General features: G+C 52.8%; 4 protein-coding genes and 1 long non-coding RNA gene across 22 annotated transcripts; 3 read left to right on the forward strand and 2 right to left on the reverse strand.

The window, feature by feature from the left end:
• The first annotated feature begins 2935 nt into the window (after nucleotides 1–2935).
• On the forward strand, nucleotides 2936–7647 carry Tmem115 (transmembrane protein 115). The gene is made up of 2 exons (NM_019704.2): nucleotides 2936–4320; nucleotides 6856–7647. Exons 1-2 carry the CDS (start codon nucleotides 3470–3472, stop codon nucleotides 7055–7057), a joined length of 1053 nt encoding a protein of 350 aa, NP_062678.1. The 5' UTR covers nucleotides 2936–3469; the 3' UTR covers nucleotides 7058–7647.
• A 348-nt stretch (nucleotides 7648–7995) lies between these two features.
• Nucleotides 7996–11184, reverse strand: Cyb561d2 (cytochrome b-561 domain containing 2). 6 transcript variants are annotated; one of them, XM_030244461.1, is made up of 4 exons: nucleotides 10793–10966; nucleotides 10488–10641; nucleotides 9994–10060; nucleotides 7996–9376 (listed from the first exon to the last, which is right to left on the reverse strand). In XM_030244461.1, exons 1-4 carry the CDS (start codon nucleotides 10878–10880, stop codon nucleotides 8873–8875), a joined length of 813 nt encoding a protein of 270 aa, XP_030100321.1. In that variant the 5' UTR covers nucleotides 10881–10966; the 3' UTR covers nucleotides 7996–8872. The 6 variants fall into 6 exon arrangements, with proteins under 6 accessions (XP_030100321.1, XP_006511839.1, NP_001344218.1 ...); XM_006511776.4 differs by having other exon boundaries at nucleotides 9994–10031; nucleotides 10793–10831; NM_001357289.1 differs by lacking the exon at nucleotides 10793–10966 and adding an exon at nucleotides 11026–11184 and having other exon boundaries at nucleotides 8002–9376; nucleotides 9994–10031.
• On the forward strand, nucleotides 11168–14697 carry Nprl2 (NPR2 like, GATOR1 complex subunit). 6 transcript variants are annotated; one of them, XR_003947955.1, is made up of 11 exons: nucleotides 11168–11444; nucleotides 11973–12064; nucleotides 12159–12327; nucleotides 12498–12606; nucleotides 13142–13278; nucleotides 13371–13468; nucleotides 13589–13629; nucleotides 13738–13831; nucleotides 13905–14022; nucleotides 14236–14378; nucleotides 14482–14697. XR_003947955.1 is itself a non-coding variant. In XM_006511768.2 (11 exons), exons 1-10 carry the CDS (start codon nucleotides 11367–11369, stop codon nucleotides 14356–14358), a joined length of 1101 nt encoding a protein of 366 aa, XP_006511831.1. In that variant the 5' UTR covers nucleotides 11168–11366; the 3' UTR covers nucleotides 14359–14378; nucleotides 14482–14697. The 6 variants fall into 6 exon arrangements, 4 of the variants coding, with proteins under 4 accessions (XP_006511831.1, XP_011241200.1, XP_006511832.1 ...); XM_006511768.2 differs by having other exon boundaries at nucleotides 13589–13625; nucleotides 14190–14378; XM_006511769.4 differs by having other exon boundaries at nucleotides 11192–11444; nucleotides 13168–13278; nucleotides 13589–13625.
• A 1165-nt stretch (nucleotides 14698–15862) lies between these two features.
• Zmynd10 (zinc finger, MYND domain containing 10) lies at nucleotides 15863–20312 on the forward strand. Of its 8 annotated transcripts, none has more exons than NM_001379079.1 (12): nucleotides 16295–16635; nucleotides 16791–16899; nucleotides 17661–17777; nucleotides 17871–17924; nucleotides 18019–18156; nucleotides 18271–18359; nucleotides 18457–18557; nucleotides 18866–19038; nucleotides 19275–19400; nucleotides 19489–19610; nucleotides 19731–19856; nucleotides 19952–20312. In NM_001379079.1, the coding sequence occupies exons 2-12, from the start codon at nucleotides 16828–16830 to the stop codon at nucleotides 20025–20027; spliced, it is 1194 nt and encodes a 397-aa protein (NP_001366008.1). In that variant the 5' UTR covers nucleotides 16295–16635; nucleotides 16791–16827; the 3' UTR covers nucleotides 20028–20312. The 8 variants fall into 8 exon arrangements, 7 of the variants coding, with proteins under 7 accessions (XP_006511693.1, XP_030099884.1, XP_017168594.1 ...); NM_053253.4 differs by having other exon boundaries at nucleotides 16295–16539; NM_001379080.1 differs by having other exon boundaries at nucleotides 16295–16486.
• Nucleotides 16559–19828, reverse strand: Gm34106 (predicted gene, 34106). The gene is made up of 2 exons (NR_168657.1): nucleotides 19688–19828; nucleotides 16559–16990 (listed from the first exon to the last, which is right to left on the reverse strand). It is a non-coding gene; the product is annotated as a predicted gene, 34106 (long non-coding RNA).
• Nucleotides 20313–20353: the final 41 nt, after the last annotated feature.

The following is a 20353-nucleotide window of genomic DNA, read 5'->3' on the forward strand; positions in this document are numbered from 1 at the left end:
AACCCAGAGGTCATCAAACCCAAAGCCTAGCTGGACCCATGAGCTCCAGACTCAGCGAGGAGAGTCCCTTCTCAAAATAGAAGGTAAATGGTGGTGCTCCTTTAAGTCCAGCACTGAGGAAGCCAAAGCAGGCAGGTCTGTTGGTCTGAGAACAGTCTGGTCTACACAGTGAGTTCCAGGCCACCCATGACTGCTCGCTGGGATCCTACAGGGTAGAAAATGATAGAGGACACCATCCAACATTCATTTCAAACTACTATACACATGTGCACACGAGCACGTGCGCGTGTGCACACACACACACAGGAGAGAGAAACACAGAGACAGACAGACAGACAGAGACAGAAAGACAGAAAGAGAGTGTTTGTGTGCCTTTTAGGCTGGCTGGAGGAAAACTTGGATACTAAACATGACAAAGGACATTCCAGGATTAGCCATGGCGAGGTTTCCCTCGCTCCTCTGCAGGGGCTGACCTAGAGCAACGCACGTCTGAACTACTCTCATGCCCCCAAAACAGTTCCCGTGCCTTGGAACAACACACATGGTTTGGAGTGGGGTTGTCAGATAAAGTCCAGTCAATTCTCATTTGCAGTTAATTTGTCTGTTTGTTCCTTTGCTTATTGCTTTTGAAAAGTCTCACGTAGTCTAGCCTGGCTTCAAACTCACTCTATCACCATAAATGGCCTTGATCCCCCTGCCTCAGCCATCCCAGTGCTGGATTATAGGCAAATACCACCACCCAGACTCTAAGACATTTTTAAATGATTGATTGATTGATTGATTGATTTTATGAGCATTGGTGTTTTGCCTGCATGTATTTCTGTGTGAGGATGTCAGATGCCCTGGAACTGGAGTTACAAACAGTTGTGAGCCACCATGTGGGTGCTGGGAACTGGGCCAGGGTCCTTTGGAAGAGCATCCAATGCTCTTAACCTCTGAACCATCTTTCCAGCCCCAGATTCTGATAATTTTTTAATAAGGTTTTTGGTACTTGGTTACTATCGTCCCTGTGGCCCATGGTTATTACTGACAGTGTCATTATAATTTGTGCTATTACTGTACTCTGAATAAATTTATTCTTGCTTCTATAGGAACAAATGAGTTGTTTTAGTTTTGTTTTGTTTTGTTTTGTTTTGTTTTGTTTTGGGGTGTGTGTGTGTGTGTGTGTGTGTAATATGGCATGGGATGTCCCTCTCCTGAAAATTGTTTATTCAAAAATCAAATCTGATTAAGTATTTGACTCTATTTTGTTTTGGGTTTTGGTTTTTAGTTTGGGTTTTGTTTTAGGGAGTTTTTTGTATAGCCTTTGCTGTCCTAGAGCTAACTCTGTAGACCAGGCTGGCCTCCAATTCACAGAGATCAACCTTAAAGGCTTGAACCACCACTGCCCAGTAACTCTGTATTTTGATTTGCTAAGTCAAACTTAGCAAACACTGGTATATGGCATACAGTAGGAACCCTAACCCCAGACAAAAATAAAAGGTGAAAGGTAGTTTTGAACACACAGGCAGTTGTACTGAGATCAATAGCTAAAAGGGGATTTTATAATAAAGTCCCTTGTAATATAATTAATCACATTTAAAAATATGCATATATATGTGTGTATATATATATGTGTGTGTATATATATATATATATATATATAACAAAAATCTCAGGGTTGGGGAGATGACTCCATAGTTAATAATGCCTGATGCTCTTACAGAGAACCTGTACCCCAGCACCCACATCTGGTGGCTCAGAAATCCAGCTTCCGACATGCTGTGGCCTCTGTGGTGGCTTGCACACTTAACGGCATATACACACAAAGACACACATACATGTAAATAAAATAACTTTTTTGGGGGTGGGGGAGGGTCGAGACAGGGTTTCTCTGTATAGCCCTGGCTGTCCTAAAACTCACTTTGTAGACCAGGCTGGCCTCGAACTCAGAAATCCACCTGCCTCTTCCTCCCGAGTGCTGGGATTAAAGGTGTGTGCCACCACGCCCGGCTATAAAATAACTTTTAAATACATCTCAAACACCCTGTTGACAGCCACTATAGCATAAAGTTGAGCCTAGACCAACTTGGCACTTATAGAGAGACTTAAATATATTTTTTCTTTAATGTTCATTGGTGTTTTGCCTGCATGTGTGTCTGTGTAAGGGTGTCAGAAACCCTGGAACTGGAGTTACAGTTATGAGCTGCCATGTGGTTGCTGGGAATTGAACCCAGGTCCTCTAGAAGAGCAGTCAGTGCTCTTAACCGCTAATCCATCGCTCCAGCTCAAGGGAGATTTCTCTGTCCAGTGGAATCAAGTGGGAAAAGAGTCGCTGAAGTAGCACAGCCTTGACCCTTATTCCCCCTTAGGTGGAAAGTTCATGTACAATTACAAGTACAATTCGCTGGAACAAGGACAATGTGAACGAACACCCAATACAACAATGGCAAGTCGTTTACACAGTTGCCTTCTTTGATCGTTAAGATAGGAAGAGCCTGCCATCATCATCATTTTTAAGGCTCCTGAAATTGCAGCGGGGAACTTGGTCAATAACACAGTGACTACAAATGACTGAACAAGCCCATCTTAGGCTTCACTTGCCAGACGACAGTTTCTGGTTAGTTCACACACGTTGGTACAACTCATCAGAACCGTTCACATTCTTATGTACCTGCTTACAAAGACACTGCTGTACCTGTACAAATCCTAAATAGAGCCAATCTCCTCCAAAGAATTGAGCAAGTGTGTGTGGCCCAAGGCGGTGCTACCTCTTGAACCCGCCCACTTAACACCTCCCTTTACTGCATCAGGAATACTGATCTCAACTTCCATAACTCCTAAGAACTGGAGGAGTAAGCACTGAAAACTACAACTCCCAAGCTCCCTAGCCCGTACACTCTACGGGACCGGTCGGCGCACAGCTTCTGGGACTTGTGGTTCTATGAAGAAACCGGTCGGCTAGGTCCCAAGGACTCCGTATCCCAGCATGCCGAGAAGCCGGAAGGCAAGCGCTCAGAGGGCGTACTGCCGCGGCCGCCGGCGGGGGCGCGCAGGCGCGGCGCCCCTGTTTGTCGGCCCCGGAGAGGGGAGGAGGTACCGTCAAGCCAAAACCCTAGCCCAGCCGGAGCTAAACGGGCTTGACTTGGGCCGGAACGAGGCACCAGTTCCCCGCAGATCGCAGAGTCTCAGAGTGGATGGAGGAAGCCTAGCCTTGAGATTAACGCTAGCCTGGCCGCTGGGCCGACGGAACCCGCAGGCAGGCGAGCCCAAGCTACCCAGGGCCTAACGACAGGTCCCCGGCAAGAAGACTTTCTCCTCGCTTTGGAACTACAACCGGATCAAACCGGAACCAGAGCCTTCCCACGGAACAGAAGCCAGTGAAGTAGCCGGGCCCGGGCCTCCCGTCGGGGCCGAACTGGGACGAGGCCCCGGGGAGGCCCCTAGGCCACCTTCCACACATTCCCTTAAGCCAACGTCCGCCAGGAAGATGCAACGCGCCCTACCTGGTGCCCGCCAACATCTGGGGGCCATCCTGGCCAGCGCCAGCGTGGTGGTGAAGGCACTGTGCGCCGTGGTACTGTTTCTCTACCTGCTTTCCTTCGCTGTGGACACGGGCTGCCTGGCCGTCACCCCAGGCTACCTTTTCCCACCCAACTTCTGGATCTGGACCCTGGCCACCCACGGGCTCATGGAACAGCACGTGTGGGACGTGGCCATTAGCCTGGCCACAGTGGTTGTGGCCGGGCGATTACTGGAGCCCCTCTGGGGAGCCTTGGAGCTGCTCATCTTCTTCTCGGTGGTGAATGTGTCAGTGGGGCTTCTGGGGGCCCTCGCCTACCTCCTCACCTACATGGCTTCCTTCAACTTGGTTTACCTGTTCACTATTCGTATCCACGGCGCCCTGGGTTTCCTAGGTGGTGTTCTGGTAGCCCTCAAGCAAACTATGGGAGACTGTGTGGTTCTGCGAGTGCCCCAGGTCCGCGTCAGCGTCGTTCCCATGCTGTTGCTGGCGTTGCTGCTACTCCTCCGGTTGGCCACGCTGCTCCAGAGCCCAGCCCTGGCTTCCTACGGCTTTGGGCTGCTATCCAGTTGGGTGTATCTTCGCTTCTATCAGCGCCATAGCCGGGGCCGAGGGGACATGGCTGACCATTTTGCTTTTGCCACCTTCTTCCCGGAGATCCTGCAACCGGTGGTGGGGCTGCTAGCGAACTTGGTGCACGGCCTCCTGGTGAAAGTAAAGATATGCCAGAAGACAGTGAAGCGCTACGATGTGGGAGCGCCGTCGTCCATCACTATCAGCCTCCCAGGCACAGACCCTCAAGATGCGGAGCGCAGAAGGTACTGGGAACTTCTCTAAAATCTTGGTAGCTAGACTGTTGGTGTGGCCACATAACCAGCCATTGAGATGTTTGCTCTATATAGGCTGGAGAGCTACAGGCAGGTGTTGGGAGCGGCTTCAGAAAAGGGATTCAGGTCTTGGCCTCGAGGGAACTGAATGTGTAGGTTTCTGGACTCTGTGTACCTCACAACTCGGACCACTAAACCTGGCTACAGAATGCCCAGTTACCTTTGGTCTTGCCTCAGAATTTCCAAATTCTAAGCACTGGTCCAGTGATAGACAGAAACTGTGGCTCTTTTCTCCTGTGATGGGAAATGGGGAAGGAGGTCTTTGTCCTTAAGTCTTTCCCTTCTTAATGTAGGATGATTGGGGTATTACTAAATTTACCCCAATCACCAACGGAGACAGGTTGTGTGCCTCACTGCGAGAGCCTCCTGACCACACCAGGCAGGTCAGAGACCTCTGCATCACCTGCTCAAGTGCAGCATCAGTAATCTCACTGCATTATTCACTGAACACGTTAGCCAAGGCAGGAGAATGCTCTTTGAATTCAGGTCTTACTTTCTGAGACCTATGGACTCTCTACAGTGTTCCCAGCTCCCAGGAGACCCAGTGTCCAGTGTTCTTCCTGAGACTGTTGAGGAAGTTTCTCGCCAACCTTATTCCTTAGCATTTATCACGGGCTCCTGCTTTTGCTCCCCTGTGAAAGGGGTTCCTGACCTCAGGGGAAGAATTCTCTCAGCTCATTCCCCACTGAGGCTCTATAGCTGAGTGTAGCCTCCTTCCTTGAAGGAGTTAGCAGCTGGCAGGTGTGGGAACACAGCCAGGCCATGCTGCAGGCCTAAGTTTGGGCACTACAGCTTGAGTTTTTGGGGAGTGTCCTAAAGACCACTCCATCTTGACCTTACTTAGTAGAGGAAATGGGCTGGGGGCTGAGTTTTTAAGGACAAAGCTGTCCTTAGAGCTGTTCAGATGGGACTGGGCCAGAGCTTGCCCTTGCCCCAGTGAGAAGTCTTGAATTGTGACAGTTGACTGGTCATTCAGAAAGCCTCTCTCCAGGATCAAGAAAGTGGATAGAAAGCCGGGCATGGTGGTGCATGCCTTTAATCCCAGCACTCAGCAGAGGCAGGTGGATTTCTGAGTTCAAGGCCAGCCTGGTCTACAGAGTGAGCTCCAGGACAGCCAGGGCTATACAGAGAAACCCTGTCTCGAGAAAAAAAAAAAGTGGATAGAAAAGGAAGAGTGGGGACTGGCCCAGTCACATGGGGTGGGTGACAACTCCCAGACAACTGTCATGCAACTGCATGCCACTCTCGGACCCAAAGGGCTACAAGGAGGAAAGAGGATTCCACAAAGTGACTGCTGGCAAGGACATCTCCAAGAGTAGTCTGTGGAGTGACAGGGAAGACCTGCTACTGGGCTAGGCTGGAGCACATTAGTGTTTTCAGTGCCTGTATCCCTGCTGCTTTTCCTGTCTATTTTCTTGGCGTGGTAGAAATTTTAGATCTTAGAACGCCATAGGGTGGCGTGTCTGCCTGTAGCAGCAAAGAGGTAAGCCATCGGGATCCACGGACACTTCACCTTCTGTGGGCAAGAGTGCTGAACACTTGGAAACTTGTCCTTCACTGAGGCTGGGTAGCTTGGTGTGTAGGGTGTGTCTTCCTTAAAAGAGTTTACAGCTGGTGTCCAAGGGGTGGGAAAGCACTCAAGGCATGCTGCAGGCCCTACAGCTTGAGACTTCTCGGGTGTCCTAAAGAAAATTTCCAAGGGTATTTTCCCACCTTTTCTCAAAATAATGCCTGCAGAAGTCTACCCTGTGGAAACAACAGACCCTGCTCTCTGGCCTTCCCACATGGCTGTTTCTGCTACAAAGGCTCTGCTAAGGTCTGGGTGGCTTTGAGAAAAGCTTCTAGAAAAATTGTCATAGGAAGGGCCATGCAAGTTGAGGCTGCTTCATTAAGAGCCCTTCGCTGAGGGAGCCTGGTGATACAGGCTCTAATCCTGTTACTCGGGAGGCTGAGACAGGAGATCCAAGGGCTGCCTGTGCTACAGAGCTAGTTTGAAGCAGTATGGACCTGCCTAAAAAAAAAAGTGTTTAAGGGCTGGGGACAGCTCTGTGGTGGAGTGCTGGCCTTCGCTTTAATCCCTAGTACCACAAAGCCAAATAACCCTGCCCTTGGAAATGACACCAGCGCACGTGGGACGCATTTCTAGGGACTGAAACACGCCACTCCTGACAGAAGCACTACACCCACCCGTCTTTAGCTAGCAAACTCAGAAGTATCCGTGGTGGCTGGCCTGCTAGGTAGGCTGCCAACATCTAGGTAGCCTTCTCAGTCTGGAGGTGCCTTGGGTCCTCATTCAATTGCCAAAGCAGATCCTGGCCCAGGCTCTTAGACGCGGCACGGGGATGGGAAACGTGGGATTTGGAGGCAAACCTCTTTGGTAGGAGGATTTGGCCTTATTGAAGAAGGTTGCAGAGTATGTTGGTCTCCCAAACCCAGTGTAACCTGCCTTTTCTCTTCTGGCTCCAGGCAACTAGCCCTAAAGGCTCTCAATGAGCGGCTGAAGAGAGTGGAGGATCAGTCAGCCTGGCCCAGCATGGATGATGACGAAGAGGAAGCTGGGGCAAAAACGGACAGTCCTCTGCCCTTAGAAGAAGCTTCCACGCCCCCAGGGAAGGTGACCGTCCCGGAATCCAGTCTCATCACCTTGGAGACAGCTCCCCTACTCTAGACCACTTTGAGTGCAGTTCTTCTACTCCCATGCCTTCCCGATCCGTCTCGGCTACTGCAGAGCACTGACTGCTCTGAGGAGAGGGAAGAGGGTCTGCTGGGGGTTCCTGTGGCCTTCCGCTGTGTCTGGACAACACTAACACAGGACCCTTGTTGCTACCTGGTTCTGACTCCAGACAACCACAATGCCAGGTACGGGGTCTCTGAGCAGCAGCCAGTGCAGATCCCCATTTGCAGTAAGATTGTACCTCAGCGGTACAATTCCTCACCAAGGAAGTGGCTGCAGGGACACTGGTGCCACGGCTCCTGGGCCAGCCCTTATGTCTGAAACTGGTTGCCAACAGCCCCGAGCCAAGGCAAGGATTTGTGTTTGCCAAAAATGTTCTGGGGACCCAGCCAGTGTGGGTCTGAACATCCCCGCCCACCCCCAGACTGCATTCTCATCAGGGTTTCTTGTGCCCTTCTGCTGTGGCAGTGACAACTGTGCCTAGCCGGGGCTGCCACAGCTCCCAGGTATTTTCTACAGGACCATCTGAGCGGGCAGCCAAACCTGCTTCACAGTATCAATAAAGCGGTTCTTTGAGGTCTGGCTCCTGGGCTCCGTCAGACCACCTTGTGCAGCCCTCTCATCTTTATCAGATGCAAAGTTAAATGTGTTTTCTGGGTTCTAGGGCTCAGTTCCATGACACCTCCACCTGGCTAAGAATCCCACTGCCCATACCTCTTGTCTATTAATACACACCTGCTGCTGGGCAGTCTTGCCTGAGCCATCACCTTAGTCCCTTTCTCCTTTTCCCTCTCCTCGGTCTACTGGGGAGACCCTCAGCCAGTGGACCTGACAGACTTCTCCATCAGTAGGTGCTGGCTTAGGCAGGGCATGGTGGCACATATCTATAATCCATGTCGCAAACAAACAAAACCAGGCGCTGAAGGCATAGCTTGGATGACAGAACACTTGCTTAGCATTTCAGAGCTCTGGGTTTGGGTCCCAGCACTACATAAGTGGGGCATGGTATGGACATACATGGTACATACATCTATAATCCTAGCACTGCGGTGAAACAGGAGAATCTGAAGTCTGTCATCCTAGGCCATGTTGTGAGTTCAAAGCCCACCTGGGAGACTTGAAACCTTGTCTCAGAAACAGAAGGCAAATTTCTCTTGTTCATGATTCTACTTTCTTTTTCCCTTTTGAGACAGGATCTTACTATGTAGCCTTGGTTGGCTTAGAGCTCACAGAGATCTGCCCGCCACCACAAATGACCATGGTTCAACTTCTAAGTCCATCTCCTGTCACTGGCCATAGTCTCCAGACTCTAGCACAATTAGCTGGAAATAGCTGTGCCGTCCACACTTAGCCCCCCAATGCACTGGGATCAGAGGAAGTTTCACAGCAGGCTCTGAGGACTCCCATTCAAGGAGGGGCCCCTCCTTACCCAGCTGACCATTTTCTTACCATGATGCATTAGCAAGAACCATCCTCAACTCTGCGCTGCTCCTCCCGACAGGTTTTCAGGATTCTGTTTGTTTATTTTACTTTTCTTTCCTCCATGATTTCTGGACATACCAGTACAAATATAAGCTGTATGGCTGCTGGGGAGACTGTTGCAACTCCAACTTCACCCAGACACATGACCATGCTCCCCTGGGTTGACAGCAAGAAAAGGGAGACACTCTAGTGTGAGGAGATCTACCCCTGAGTGCCCTAGTCCCTGAAATGTCCCCAGACCCTGTCAGTTGTGAGAGTCCAACAGGTTCCGAGCTCCTGGTCCGAAGCTGAGGTGCAAATCCAGCCTTCGTAATAACTGGTGAGTGCTCATGGCTGGATCCTCTTGCGGTACAGGTAGGCATTGCTCACTTGGTTCATGATTACCAAACTGGTGAGGATGGGGCACAACACAGCCAGGTACCAGGCACCACCAGTGACAGTGGCAGTGAACCAGAGTGAGAACATGCCCAACAGGAGGCTGGCACTGCCCAGCAGGTAGCCCACCAACCCAGAAGTGGCGTGGTAGAGTTTCAGCTTTGCCAGGGGCCATCGGGGCAGCAACTTGGGGTAGAGCAGCCCCATGCCCCCTGAACACTGCAGACCTGCCCACAGCACAGCTAACAGCCCTGCCTGCCCATGCCGAGTGGTCAGGTGTGCTTTGCCAAGCTGCTCTTTGTGGAGGATGACAAGACCTAGACCCAGCAGAGCACAGAGTAGGGCCAGCAGCTGGAGCACCCAGTGGCAGCGTGCGCGGACCTTCCGAGAGAGGGACCGCAGCAGGGAACTCTCAGGAGAGAACATCAGGAGTGCCTCGGTCATCAGGAAGGAGAACTGAGGAGACAAAAACTCAAGTGAGCTCTGAGCACTTAACCCTCCACAAAGGTGCACCCCCTTCCGTCCCCTTCCCCCAAGGACAAAATGCTGCACTTGATAAGATGAAGGCCCTGTGTGGCACAAAATGGCTGCCCTGAGTAGTTAGAGCTGCCTCTCCAGACTTCTTCCTGGGTGTTTTTCTGAAATGTCACCTCGGCTATGTGACCCAGCAAACAAGGTTTGAGACATGGCAGTTATAAATGATTCACAAGCTTTGTCTCCCTTCCATGGGGCAGGATACAATTTCTTGGCAAGAGCTAGCCACACGGGTGCACTGTTTCAGGGACAATTAGATGCATCACCAGAAATTAAGGTTTTTAGGGACAGAGCAGCCTCCAAATGCCATTTCTCAGCTTCCTAGCTGGAGGTGAGAGAAGCCGCCCTTTTGTGCTTGGGTGAGCTTCATCTGTTCGTCCTGGGTCATGAATACCGTTTTCAAGCCTTGGATATTCGTCAGAAGCAGGAGTGAGGACATACAGCTCGTCTACACTGGCACTAAATGCCTACAAGGATTCTGAGAGCCACCAACAACGCCCACATTCTACCCCTAAAAGCTACCCAAACCCACTACTTACAGCCAGAGACATAAGAACGGGGTGCCAGGAGAACAGACCTGGAATGAGAAGAGGGCGCCTCATGGAACTAGGGAAAAAGAAACCAGCATACCAGGCTCTATAGCCGGGATGGACAGCCCATCCATCACCCAAGGAGGGGTCAAAATGCGAGCCTCCTCCAGTAACAAGCTCATCTTACCCACCCCCTGTTCTCTTCCCTGGACAGAAAGCACGCTCTGCCACTCCTCTGGCGGCTCCTTCCTCCAGCATCCCCACAAGTCAGGAATGAAATGCCAAATCAAAGGAAGAGAAGCCATGTACTTAAAGCTTGCCCTGGCGGGCAGAGCCCCCACACTGGTCTGCTCTTCCCACGACGTTAAATACGTTCAACAGAGAATATCCTTCAGCCAGTCAATCCTGTTCTCAGGAGTTACGCCCATCGTTTCCTACTGCCCCCTGTTCCCCAAGAGAAGTAGCTTTTCCCTTCCCATAAGTGGACTATGAATTCTACTTACTGGAGCCAGGTCTGGCAAGCACAGCAACAAAGATGGTAAAGCCTAACGCCACGAGGTGGGCTGCAGCCCCAGAGGCAGTGCGCAGAGCTCGGTAGATATGCGACTCCGTCTCCACAGAAAGGGCCATGGTCAGCCCAGCCGATAGCTGCACAGCCTGAAAGCATCGTAGGCGTTGGCAAGAGTGCCCACTGTCCACGCCCCTCACTGGGGACAGTAACTCAGGACAGAAATGGCACCTTTTCCCGGAGAAGTTATGACAGGAGCAGAGTAGTGCCGGCACTAACAGTCCCAACTTAGCAGTCTACCTGTCAAACACCTGTATTTGAAGTGGTAACGATCGCACCTTCCAAGTGGGAGGAGGAAGACTACAAATCCCAGAATGCAGCACGTCATCGTTAGCCGGAACGGAAGGCGTGGAGCACTACGGGAATTGTATTTCCCAGCTGCTTCCCTACCTAAGCGTGAATTTCTTTGCACACTGCCTCCCCATGTGCACCTGACACGCTGTACCTCCACCGTAGAATTTTGCCCTCCTCACCTGCTTCTCAGGTTCTACGCAGTGACTTCCTCCAAAATAAACTGGACCCTCGGCCCCGCCAGCCGCGCCACCGCTCCGTTACGGAGTAGCTTCACTTCCGGGTGCGATGTCTACCCACCCGAGACTTCCTGGGACAAGCCCCCTCCCATCCCATCCAGCGGCAACCACGCCCCCTGAGTCGCCCTGCGCAGGCGCTGTTGAGTTGACGGCTCGTTGGGTTTGCGCTCACAAACCTGTGTGACCTACCCGGGCCTCTTTCTCTTTTTGACAGGGTATTCCAAGGCGTAGAGGCGATCCCCACACGAAAAACAGGGATTACAGACTTGGATCCAGACAGCGCCATGGGCAGCAGCTGCCGCATCGAATGTATATTCTTCAGCGAGTTCCACCCAACGCTGGGACCCAAAATTACCTATCAGGTGCCTTCCACACTCCCGGACTAGGCGAGGGGAGGGATGCTCTCTGGAGCTCAGCTGGCCGCCTGGAGGGGTTGTGGTTCATCCACGCGTGTCTCTTCCATTGAATGGAGAGGGTACACAGACCCAGGTCTCCGGTTTCTAGTGTGGGGGAGGAGTTTTGTCCCCCAAACTGAATCAGGTTCTAGTGTGGGGGAGGAGTTTTGTCCCCCAAACAGAATCAGGCTATAGGTTTCGGGGAGGTGCTAAGGCTCATGAAGGTTTAGATGACCCAAGAGAAACACTGGACCAAGACAAATGATATATAAAAGTTAGGTGAGGGTAGAAAGGGGTATTCCAGGTAGTGGGAATAGTGAACGCAAAAGCCAAGGGAGCTTGCCAAAACATAGCATGTGTTTGGAAGCACAAAGTAGACCACTGGGTGGATGAGGGAAGAAAACGGTAGAGGGACTTGTGCCTGGGTGGGCTGTAAAAATCTGCCCGGACCCAACGTCCACTGAGGGAGCTCTCTCTCATGGCTGCCTTCTCCAGGTCCCTGAGGATTTCATCTCGCGAGAACTGTTTGACACGGTCCAGGTGTACATCATCACCAAGCCCGAGTTACAGAACAAGCTCATCACTGTGTGAGGCTTTAGTTGGGTGGGAGGAGAGGGGTCCCAGCCTGGCTTGGGGGTGGGGGTGGGGGCGGGGCAGGCTGACTCTGTTCTACCTCTCCAGCACAGCCATGGAGAAGAAGCTGATTGGCTGCCCCGTGTGCATTGAACACAAGAAGTACAGCCGCAATGCTCTCCTCTTCAACCTGGGCTTTGTGTGTGACGCTCAGGCTAAGACTTGTGCCCTGGAACCCATCGTTAAAAAGCTGGCCGGCTACTTGACCACGCTGGAGGTCTGCAGCAAGATGGGGCCAGGGTGGGTGGGTGGGTGCGTCCGTGGTGGGCACAGGTGGGGAGAGAGTTCCTGTGTCTTGAATCCCCAGCCTCCAGCAGCTAGCTCCATGTTGCTGCAGCAGGGAGCCTGAGGTGTGGTCACTCACTGTGCTGTCTGTGTCTTCCCCAGCTTGAGAGCAGCTTTGTATCCAACGAGGAGAGCAAGCAGAAGCTGGTGCCCATCATGACCATCCTGCTGGAAGAGCTGAATGCCTCCGGCCGCTGCACTCTGCCCATTGGTACGGCCGCCTCTGCCAGGACGGCAGATGAACAAGGGAAGGTTGGGGAAGTAGCAGGACACAGCCACTGGCAGAGGCAAAGATTCTTGAATAAGCTGGTGGGCAGGAAATAGCCATGGGTTGACACAGTGACATCTGAGGGTCCAGGGAACAATGGGGCTGGGGTTGGGGGAGCAGCCAGCAGAGCTCTTCAGCTCTTCTTCTTGTCATCCCCCTCTCTGGACCTCAGCTTCTCACTCCATAAAAGAGGACTAATGGGGCCAGGCGAGGTGGCGCACGCCTTTAAACCCAGCACTCGGGAGGCAGAGGCAGGCCGATTTCTGAGTTCGAGGCCAGCCTGGTCTACAGAGTAAGTTCCAGGCCAGCCAGGGCTACACAGAGAAACCCTGTCTTGAAAAACAAACAACAACAACAACAACAAAAGGACTAATGACCCTCCCGAGATCCACCTCAGTTAGTGCTAGGAGATTTTAGATAGTAATTGAGGGCTCCCTGGGAAAGATGACGCTGAGGATGTGGGTGGGGTCCCCTGCAGATGAATCCAACACCATCCACTTGAAGGTGATCGAGCAGCGGCCAGACCCTCCTGTTGCGCAGGAGTATGATGTGCCCGTCTTTACAAAGGACAAGGAGGATTTCTTCAGCTCACAGTGGGACCTTACCACACAGCAGGTATGCTAGCCCTCTCTTAGGAGATGCCCACCTTGGGCTATCCACAACTTTCGCCTTGGTGACCCTTGCTGACCCTGCCTTGCCCGGTACAGATCCTGCCCTACATTGACGGGTTTCGCCATGTCCAGAAGATCTCCGCTGAGGCAGACGTGGAACTCAACCTGGTGCGCATCGCCATTCAGAACCTGCTGTGAGTGAAGATCCGGTTAATGCCTGTTACGGAGCCGTGCCCGAGGAGACCTAAAGGATGCTCAGTATGAGGGAGGGTAGGCTCGCCGCCTAGAAGCTAAGCAGAGCTCTTTCTCACTAGGTACTATGGTGTTGTGACACTGGTATCCATCCTCCAGGTAGGTGAGTCTGGGATGCAGTTAAGTAAAATGTGACCCGTATGGCTGAGCCAGATCAAGCCAGACTCCCAAGGACATCCCTCAGGCCCTTGTGACCCCTGCTGTGTTCTAGTACTCCAATGTGTATTGCCCAACACCAAAAGTCCAGGATCTGGTGGATGACAAGTCCCTGCAGGAGGCATGTCTGTCCTACGTCACCAAGCAAGGTAATGGCAGTCCCTGGCGGGAGACTAATCCGGGAAGGACAGGACCATGTCGGACTAACCCTGGCACCCGCAGGACACAAAAGGGCCAGTCTCCGAGATGTGTTCCAGCTATACTGCAGCCTGAGCCCTGGTACCACTGTGCGAGACCTCATTGGCCGCCACCCCCAGCAGTTACAACACGTTGATGAAAGGTCAGACGGGCACTCTCGGGCATGGCGGGTTGGACTGTCTTGGGTCTCTCTGGAAGAGCCTTGAGTCAAATAAGAAGCAGGGGATTCCCTGAGGGTAGAAGTATGAAGCCTGCTTGTCCAGGCAGAGGGTGTGCTTGGAGGTCTCTCTAGCCCATAACGTACCACAGGGCTAGCGTGTCCGGGATATCACCTCTCTCCCCCACAATCGCTCAGGAAGCTGATCCAGTTTGGGCTGATGAAGAACCTTATCCGGAGACTACAGAAATATCCAGTCCGAGTGTCTCGGGAGGAGCGGAGCCACCCTGCCAGGCTTTACACGGGCTGTCACAGCTATGATGAGATCTGCTGCAAGACAGGTGGAGGCAGGCAGGGCAGGCTGGGTGAGGTGAGGGCTGAGTGGCCATGCCAGGGCAGCTGACCTTGCCTTGCTCACACCTCCTCCCCACCCCCCTGCCCCAGGCATGAGCTACCATGAGCTGGACGAGCGACTAGAAAATGACCCCAACATCATCATCTGCTGGAAGTGAGGCTGGCTAGCTGGAACATGTTACTATGGCTACTTGCCCCTACTAAGGCCTCCTTGGTCCACTGGAGCTAGACAAGTATGGTTGTACATATGGTCTGGAGGGTGAGACTCGGTTTTGTAAATAAAGTTATGTGTTTCATCCTGTGGAATATTGAGTACTGCTTCAGCCAACAACTAAAGACCAGTGAATGTGAAAGCCATGCCAACTGGCCTGGGCTGGCTGGAGCGCCATCTAGTGGGCAAAAATGTCAAACAGGCTGAAGGTTTTTGTTTGTTGATTGGTTGGTTTGTTTTGGGTTTTGAGGGATGAAGGAGGTTGATTTTTCTGAGACAAAGTCTCACTATGTAACTCTGGCTGTCCTGGGATTCACTACGTAGCCCAGGCTGGCCTACTCAGTCAGGGAGCTGACTACCTCTGCCTCTGAGTGCTGGGATTAAAGGTGGGCGCTGGAATGCCTGGCCACACTTAGATTTTTAACTTTTTGTTTGTTTGTTTTTTTATTTTTATTTTTTGGCGGTCAGTACGAGGTGGAGCTAAGACGGGCTGTTATAAAGCACAGAGTGGCCTGGAACTTCCTGATTTGAACTTCTGATTCTCCTGCCTTGGTCTCCTGAGTTAGTTAATTAGGATTATAGATTTATGTTCCCACACCCCACGTATGCAGTCCTGGGGACTGAAGCCAAGGCTCTGTGCATGCTAGACAGGCAAGTTCTCAGCTATGAGCACTGCTCTGGCCTATAAACCGAAAGAACTAGAATCAGGTAAGATGGATATAATATATTGGGACAGGAGCAAAAATTGCTCTGTATTAGATGGCCAAGGAGGATCTGAGTGACTGAGCCTTGAAGGAGTAAGACTATTCCAGAAGAAATAAGGCAAGGGCCCAAACATGGTGGCGCATGCTTGTGATGCTAACACTAAGGAGGCTGACACAAGTGAATTAGTTCAAAGACAGCTTGGACTATACAGAGTTAAAGCCAGCCTGGCTGACATAGTCAAACCCTGTCTCAGAAAGCCTGTAGGAGGAACTCAGGGAAAGCTCATGAGGTTGGGACGTGGAAAACAAGCACGGTGGTGCACGCCTCAATCCACAACACTGGGGAAGCCGACCAAGAAGAAGGAAAGCTTAAACCAGCCCTGGCTCTATAGCGAGCTCCGTGTCGGTCTTGGCTATATAATGAGAATCCATCTCAAAGAGAGGATGGGGTTCTGGGGAGATGGCTCACACACAAACGTTTTTAAAATAAAAGAGAATGGGACAAAAAAAATGAAGCACGTGGGTAGGAGAGAGGGCGGGAGGAAGGTTCTTCCTGGTAAGCCGCTGTGGTCTGGTATTTTGGGAGCCAGCGCCATTCTGGAGGGAGGTATGTTAGGTGCACATCATTAGGACTCCTGGCTGCGGGCCTGAGCCTGGTAACGCATGCCTTAATTTCAGCACTAGAAAGACAGAGCACACAGAGGCCAGTGGAACCCTTTGATTTGAAGGCCAGCTCGGTATAAATAGGAAGTTCCACGCCAGCCTATGTCATAAAAACGAAAAACTGAAAGACTCAGCTGCTGAGACCGCGGTAGCTACCCTATTGAGGGGCTAAGACAGTGCAGCTGCAGGAGTTGCACACTCACAGCTGTGCAAGCCCTGGGGAGGTGTGGCGAGTGGGTCTGGCATCTGGGGCTGCTTATTGGCGGTGAGGTAGGCGTGGCAAGAGCGGTATCGAGACAAAACTACGCAGGCGCCAAGCTCCCTCGTTTCCATGGCGACGACGACTCAAGCGCTTCAACGGCTTGGCAACTGCCCTGTCCCAAGACTTTGGTCCTACCGCTGGACTCTGTAGTCCTAAGTGTTTCAGTTTTCCCTATTCGGGTTGCTTCCCAAAACCAAAGGAATCTTAGCCCCTGGCATGGGTGACCTGGAACTGCTGCTGCCTGGGGAGGCTGAGGTGCTGGTGCGGGGCCTGCGCAGCTTCCAGCTTCGGGAGATGGGCTCTGAAGGGTGAGGCAGCCGCCACAGGTGGAGTCACTGGTCTTTTAGTGGAGGAGCTTGGAACTGACATTGGAGAAGGGGTTGCCAGTGTGGAGGGGCCTCCAGGTGGGTAGGCAAAGCTCTCTGAGATAGAAGCGTATGGCCCCCGTGCCCCTCTGGCCCCAGGACAGGATCATGGTAGTCTTCAGTAGGATCCAACCCCACCCTCACTCCCGTTGCACATCTGGTCACCCAATGTACATACATCCCTTCGGGGGCAGGTGGAATAAGCAGCATGAGAGCCTGGAGAAGCTGAACATGCAAGCCATCCTTGATGCAACTATCAGCCAGGCTGAGCCCATCCAGGAACTGCTAATCAACCATGGGAAGGTACGTCCAGGTCCCAGGCAGGATTCCTGCCTTCTATTGTACCTCTTGGGGACACTAGGCAGCACCTGTTCTTCCTTCAGGCCTGGTACACCTAAGTGGGAAAGAAAAATATGTTTGTTTTATTTTGAGATAAGGTGTTGATCTGTAGCCCAGATGGCCATTAGCCTAACTGTGTCTGCCTCCCAAGTGCCGGGGCTGCAGGCATGCCTCGCTGTACCTGGCTGGCTACATTTCCTATTGTACCCTCAGTGGATGCGAGAGTGGATGGAGCCATGGATCCTAGGCTCCAGGGGGAGTGCTCAAGTGCTGACATGAGCCTGAATTGACTGTAAGGCCAAAGAGATCCTCTCTAAGGAGGAAGTGAGGCTTTCCAAATGGGGAAGGTAGCACACTAGGAGAAAGTAGAAGCCGGGAAAGATGCCTGGCTGGAGGCTGGGCCAAGGGCGGCCCTAGTTCTCCTGCAAGAGAAAGGCAGAGCTGGGTAGCAGGGATTGGTCTAGGAACAGGGCTCAGTAAAGGGCTGAAGTAAGAGTAAGGCCAGGTGACAAAGACCAGAATAAGGACAGGAAGAGCAGAGCTGCCCTAAAGTGGGGTATCCCTGGACGGAGGGTGGGGTAAGGTGCAAGAGGGCAATGGCAGTAAAGGCCATTCAGAGGAAACCCAAGAGAGTTGGAGACTTAAGACAGGCTAAAGCTGGGACAGGAAAGCTGAGGGACCAAGGCAGGGCCATTTCACCCCTGCTTCTCCCCCGTCCTCCGCAGATCCCAACGCTGGTGGAGGAGCTGATTGCGGTGGAGATGTGGAAACAGAAGGTTTTCCCTGTGCTGTGCCGGCTGGAGGACTTCAAGCCCCAGAATACCTTCCCCATATACATGGTGGTGAGCTGGGCCCTCAGAGTCCTGAGCCGAGAAAGATAGCTAACAGCCAGTCCCTGTCTCTCCCTCTCAGCCCAGCCCCGTCCTCTTCGACAGGTACACCATGAGGCCTCCATCATCAATCTCCTAGAGACAGTGTTCTTCCACAAGGTGAGACACTACTCTGCAGGCCTGAGCCTGGTGGGCTATGTCGGCCGGGGAGGGCATCGAACCCCAGAAATATCCCCTCCCTGAACCCCCCCAGGAGGTGTGTGAGTCAGCTGATGACAAGGTCTTGGACCTAGTAGACTATTGCCACCGCAAGCTGATACTGCTAGTGGCCCGGAAAGGCGGTGGTGACCTGTCTGAAGAAGAACAGTTCCAGGACAGTACCCCTATGCAAGTAAGCTACGGTTTCCTGGACTTAACAAAATCTCGATGTGAGTTCTCTCCAGCCTCCACAGGCAGGGTGAATGCTATGTGCCTGTGCCCCTACCCCCCTCTCCCGCACCATCAGGAGCTGCAAAAGCAGGCGGAGATGATGGAATTTGAGATATCCCTGAAAGCCCTCTCGGTGCTTCGCTACATCACAGACTGCGTGGATAGGTGGGCCACCCTCCAAGGCCCGGGGGCGAGCACACAACAAGGGGCTGTGTGTCCTGGCCCGTGGCCTCTGCTGACCACCCTTCTACCCTACCTCTAGCCTTTCCCTGAGCACACTGAACCGCATGCTCAGGACTCACAACTTGCCCTGCCTCTTGGTGGAACTGCTGGAGCACAGTCCCTGGAGCCGGCGGGTAGGAGGTAAGGCTCCCCCTCCCATTTGCCTAAGATGTAACTGGCTGCTTCCAGAACACCCTTCAGGATCAGTGTGAAGGGTACAGGGTACACATTTAGGATTCTGGGATACCTCACCCGAGATGGGACTAGAGTTTGACTCTGAGGCAGACAAGTCCTGTGAACCATTTGTTGAAGACTCCACCTTGTTCTGACGTCTGGTGGCCCAGGCTTTCTAACCTTGCCAGGCAGTGGTGGACAGTCCTCCGGACCACACACTCTCAAAGATAACACAACACCCACCGGCATCCGGTGGGCTCCTTCTCCTCCCCCAGGCAAGCTGCAGCATTTTGAGAGTGGCCGATGGCAGACGGTGGCCCCCTCAGAGCAGCAAAAGCTGAATAAACTGGATGGGCAAGTATGGATCGCCCTGTACAATCTACTGCTCAGCCCTGAGGCCCGAGCCCGTTACTGCCTTACAAGCTTTGCCAAGGGACAGCTGCTTAAGGTGGAGAACTCAATGACCCCGCCCAGCCCCACTGCCCCCCTGCCCAGACCCACCCCCCAGGGCATCCTGGCCTGTCCCTGTCCCCTTTCCACAACTTGGGCTTCAGGCATCGACAGGGGAGCTGGTAAGATGCAAACCCTCCAAGGACGCTCAGCCCAATTTCAGGACTTCCTGTCTCTTGGCCCTCTGGCTAGGAACAGTTAGTTTCTCAATGGCCTTCCCTGGATCTCTTGCAGCTTCAGGCCTTCCTCACTGACACACTACTCGACCAGTTGCCCAATCTTGCCGATCTGAAGGGTTTCCTGGCCCACCTGTCCCTGGCTGAAACCCAGCCCCCTAAGAAGGACCTAGTGTTAGAACAGGTAAGGCCCTAGAACATGCTTGGGAGTGCTTGGGACGGTGGTCCACTTTTCCGGCTCCTTCCTCCCTGTCTCCATTACACTTTTTTAGATCCCAGAAATCTGGGATCGCCTGGAGAGAGAGAACAAAGGGAAATGGCAGGCTATCGCCAAGCACCAGCTTCAGCACGTATTCAGCCTCTCGGAGAAGGATCTTCGTCAACAAGCACAGAGGTAAAGTCCACTGAGTGGCTGAAGTCACGTGCATAGGACCAAGGAGGGAAGGTCACCTAGTGCTTCTGTGCACCTACCTGCCCGGTCCGTCCATTCAGCTCTTCTCGACTCCTCCCCCAGGTGGGCTGAAACCTACAGGCTGGATGTCCTAGAGGCAGTAGCTCCGGAGAGGCCCCGCTGCGGCTACTGCAACGCAGAGGCCTCCAAGCGCTGCTCCAGATGCCAGAATGTGTGGTATTGCTGCAGGTGAGGCGATCCTGGGACCTTAGTTGCCCCCCTAAGCTCCAACCCTGGGTTCTCCTACAAGCCCTGTCATTGTCATGCAACCCACCCCGCTGCAGGGAGTGTCAAGTCAAGCACTGGGAGAAGCACGGAAAGACATGTGTTCTAGCAGCCCAAGGTGACAGAGCCAAGTGAAGGCCGTAGCTGCCGAGGGCCGACAGAAGAGCGCACCCAGACTGTGACTGAGCTTCAGGGACTCGTGGCTCGCCCCTGTCAGACCTCAATTTCCCTGGTGAGCACAGCTGAGTCAAGTAGAGCTGCAAACCACCACACTCTTCACTTCCTGCCCCACCCAGCGAATACGCAGAGGACCAGGCCACAGCATCAGCAAACTGGCAGACAGGGTTGGGGGGTGTAAGCAAGGGCCGGATGTGGAGACCCTCTTCCTTTCGCACAATAAAGCAGACTCATGAAACGCAACAGTGTGGCGCTGTACAGTCATCCTTGGGGTCGGGGGAGAA

The sequence above is a fragment of the Mus musculus genome, chromosome 9 (genome assembly GCF_000001635.26).
Source record: "Mus musculus strain C57BL/6J chromosome 9, GRCm38.p6 C57BL/6J".
Classification (NCBI taxonomy): domain Eukaryota; kingdom Metazoa; phylum Chordata; class Mammalia; order Rodentia; family Muridae; genus Mus; species Mus musculus.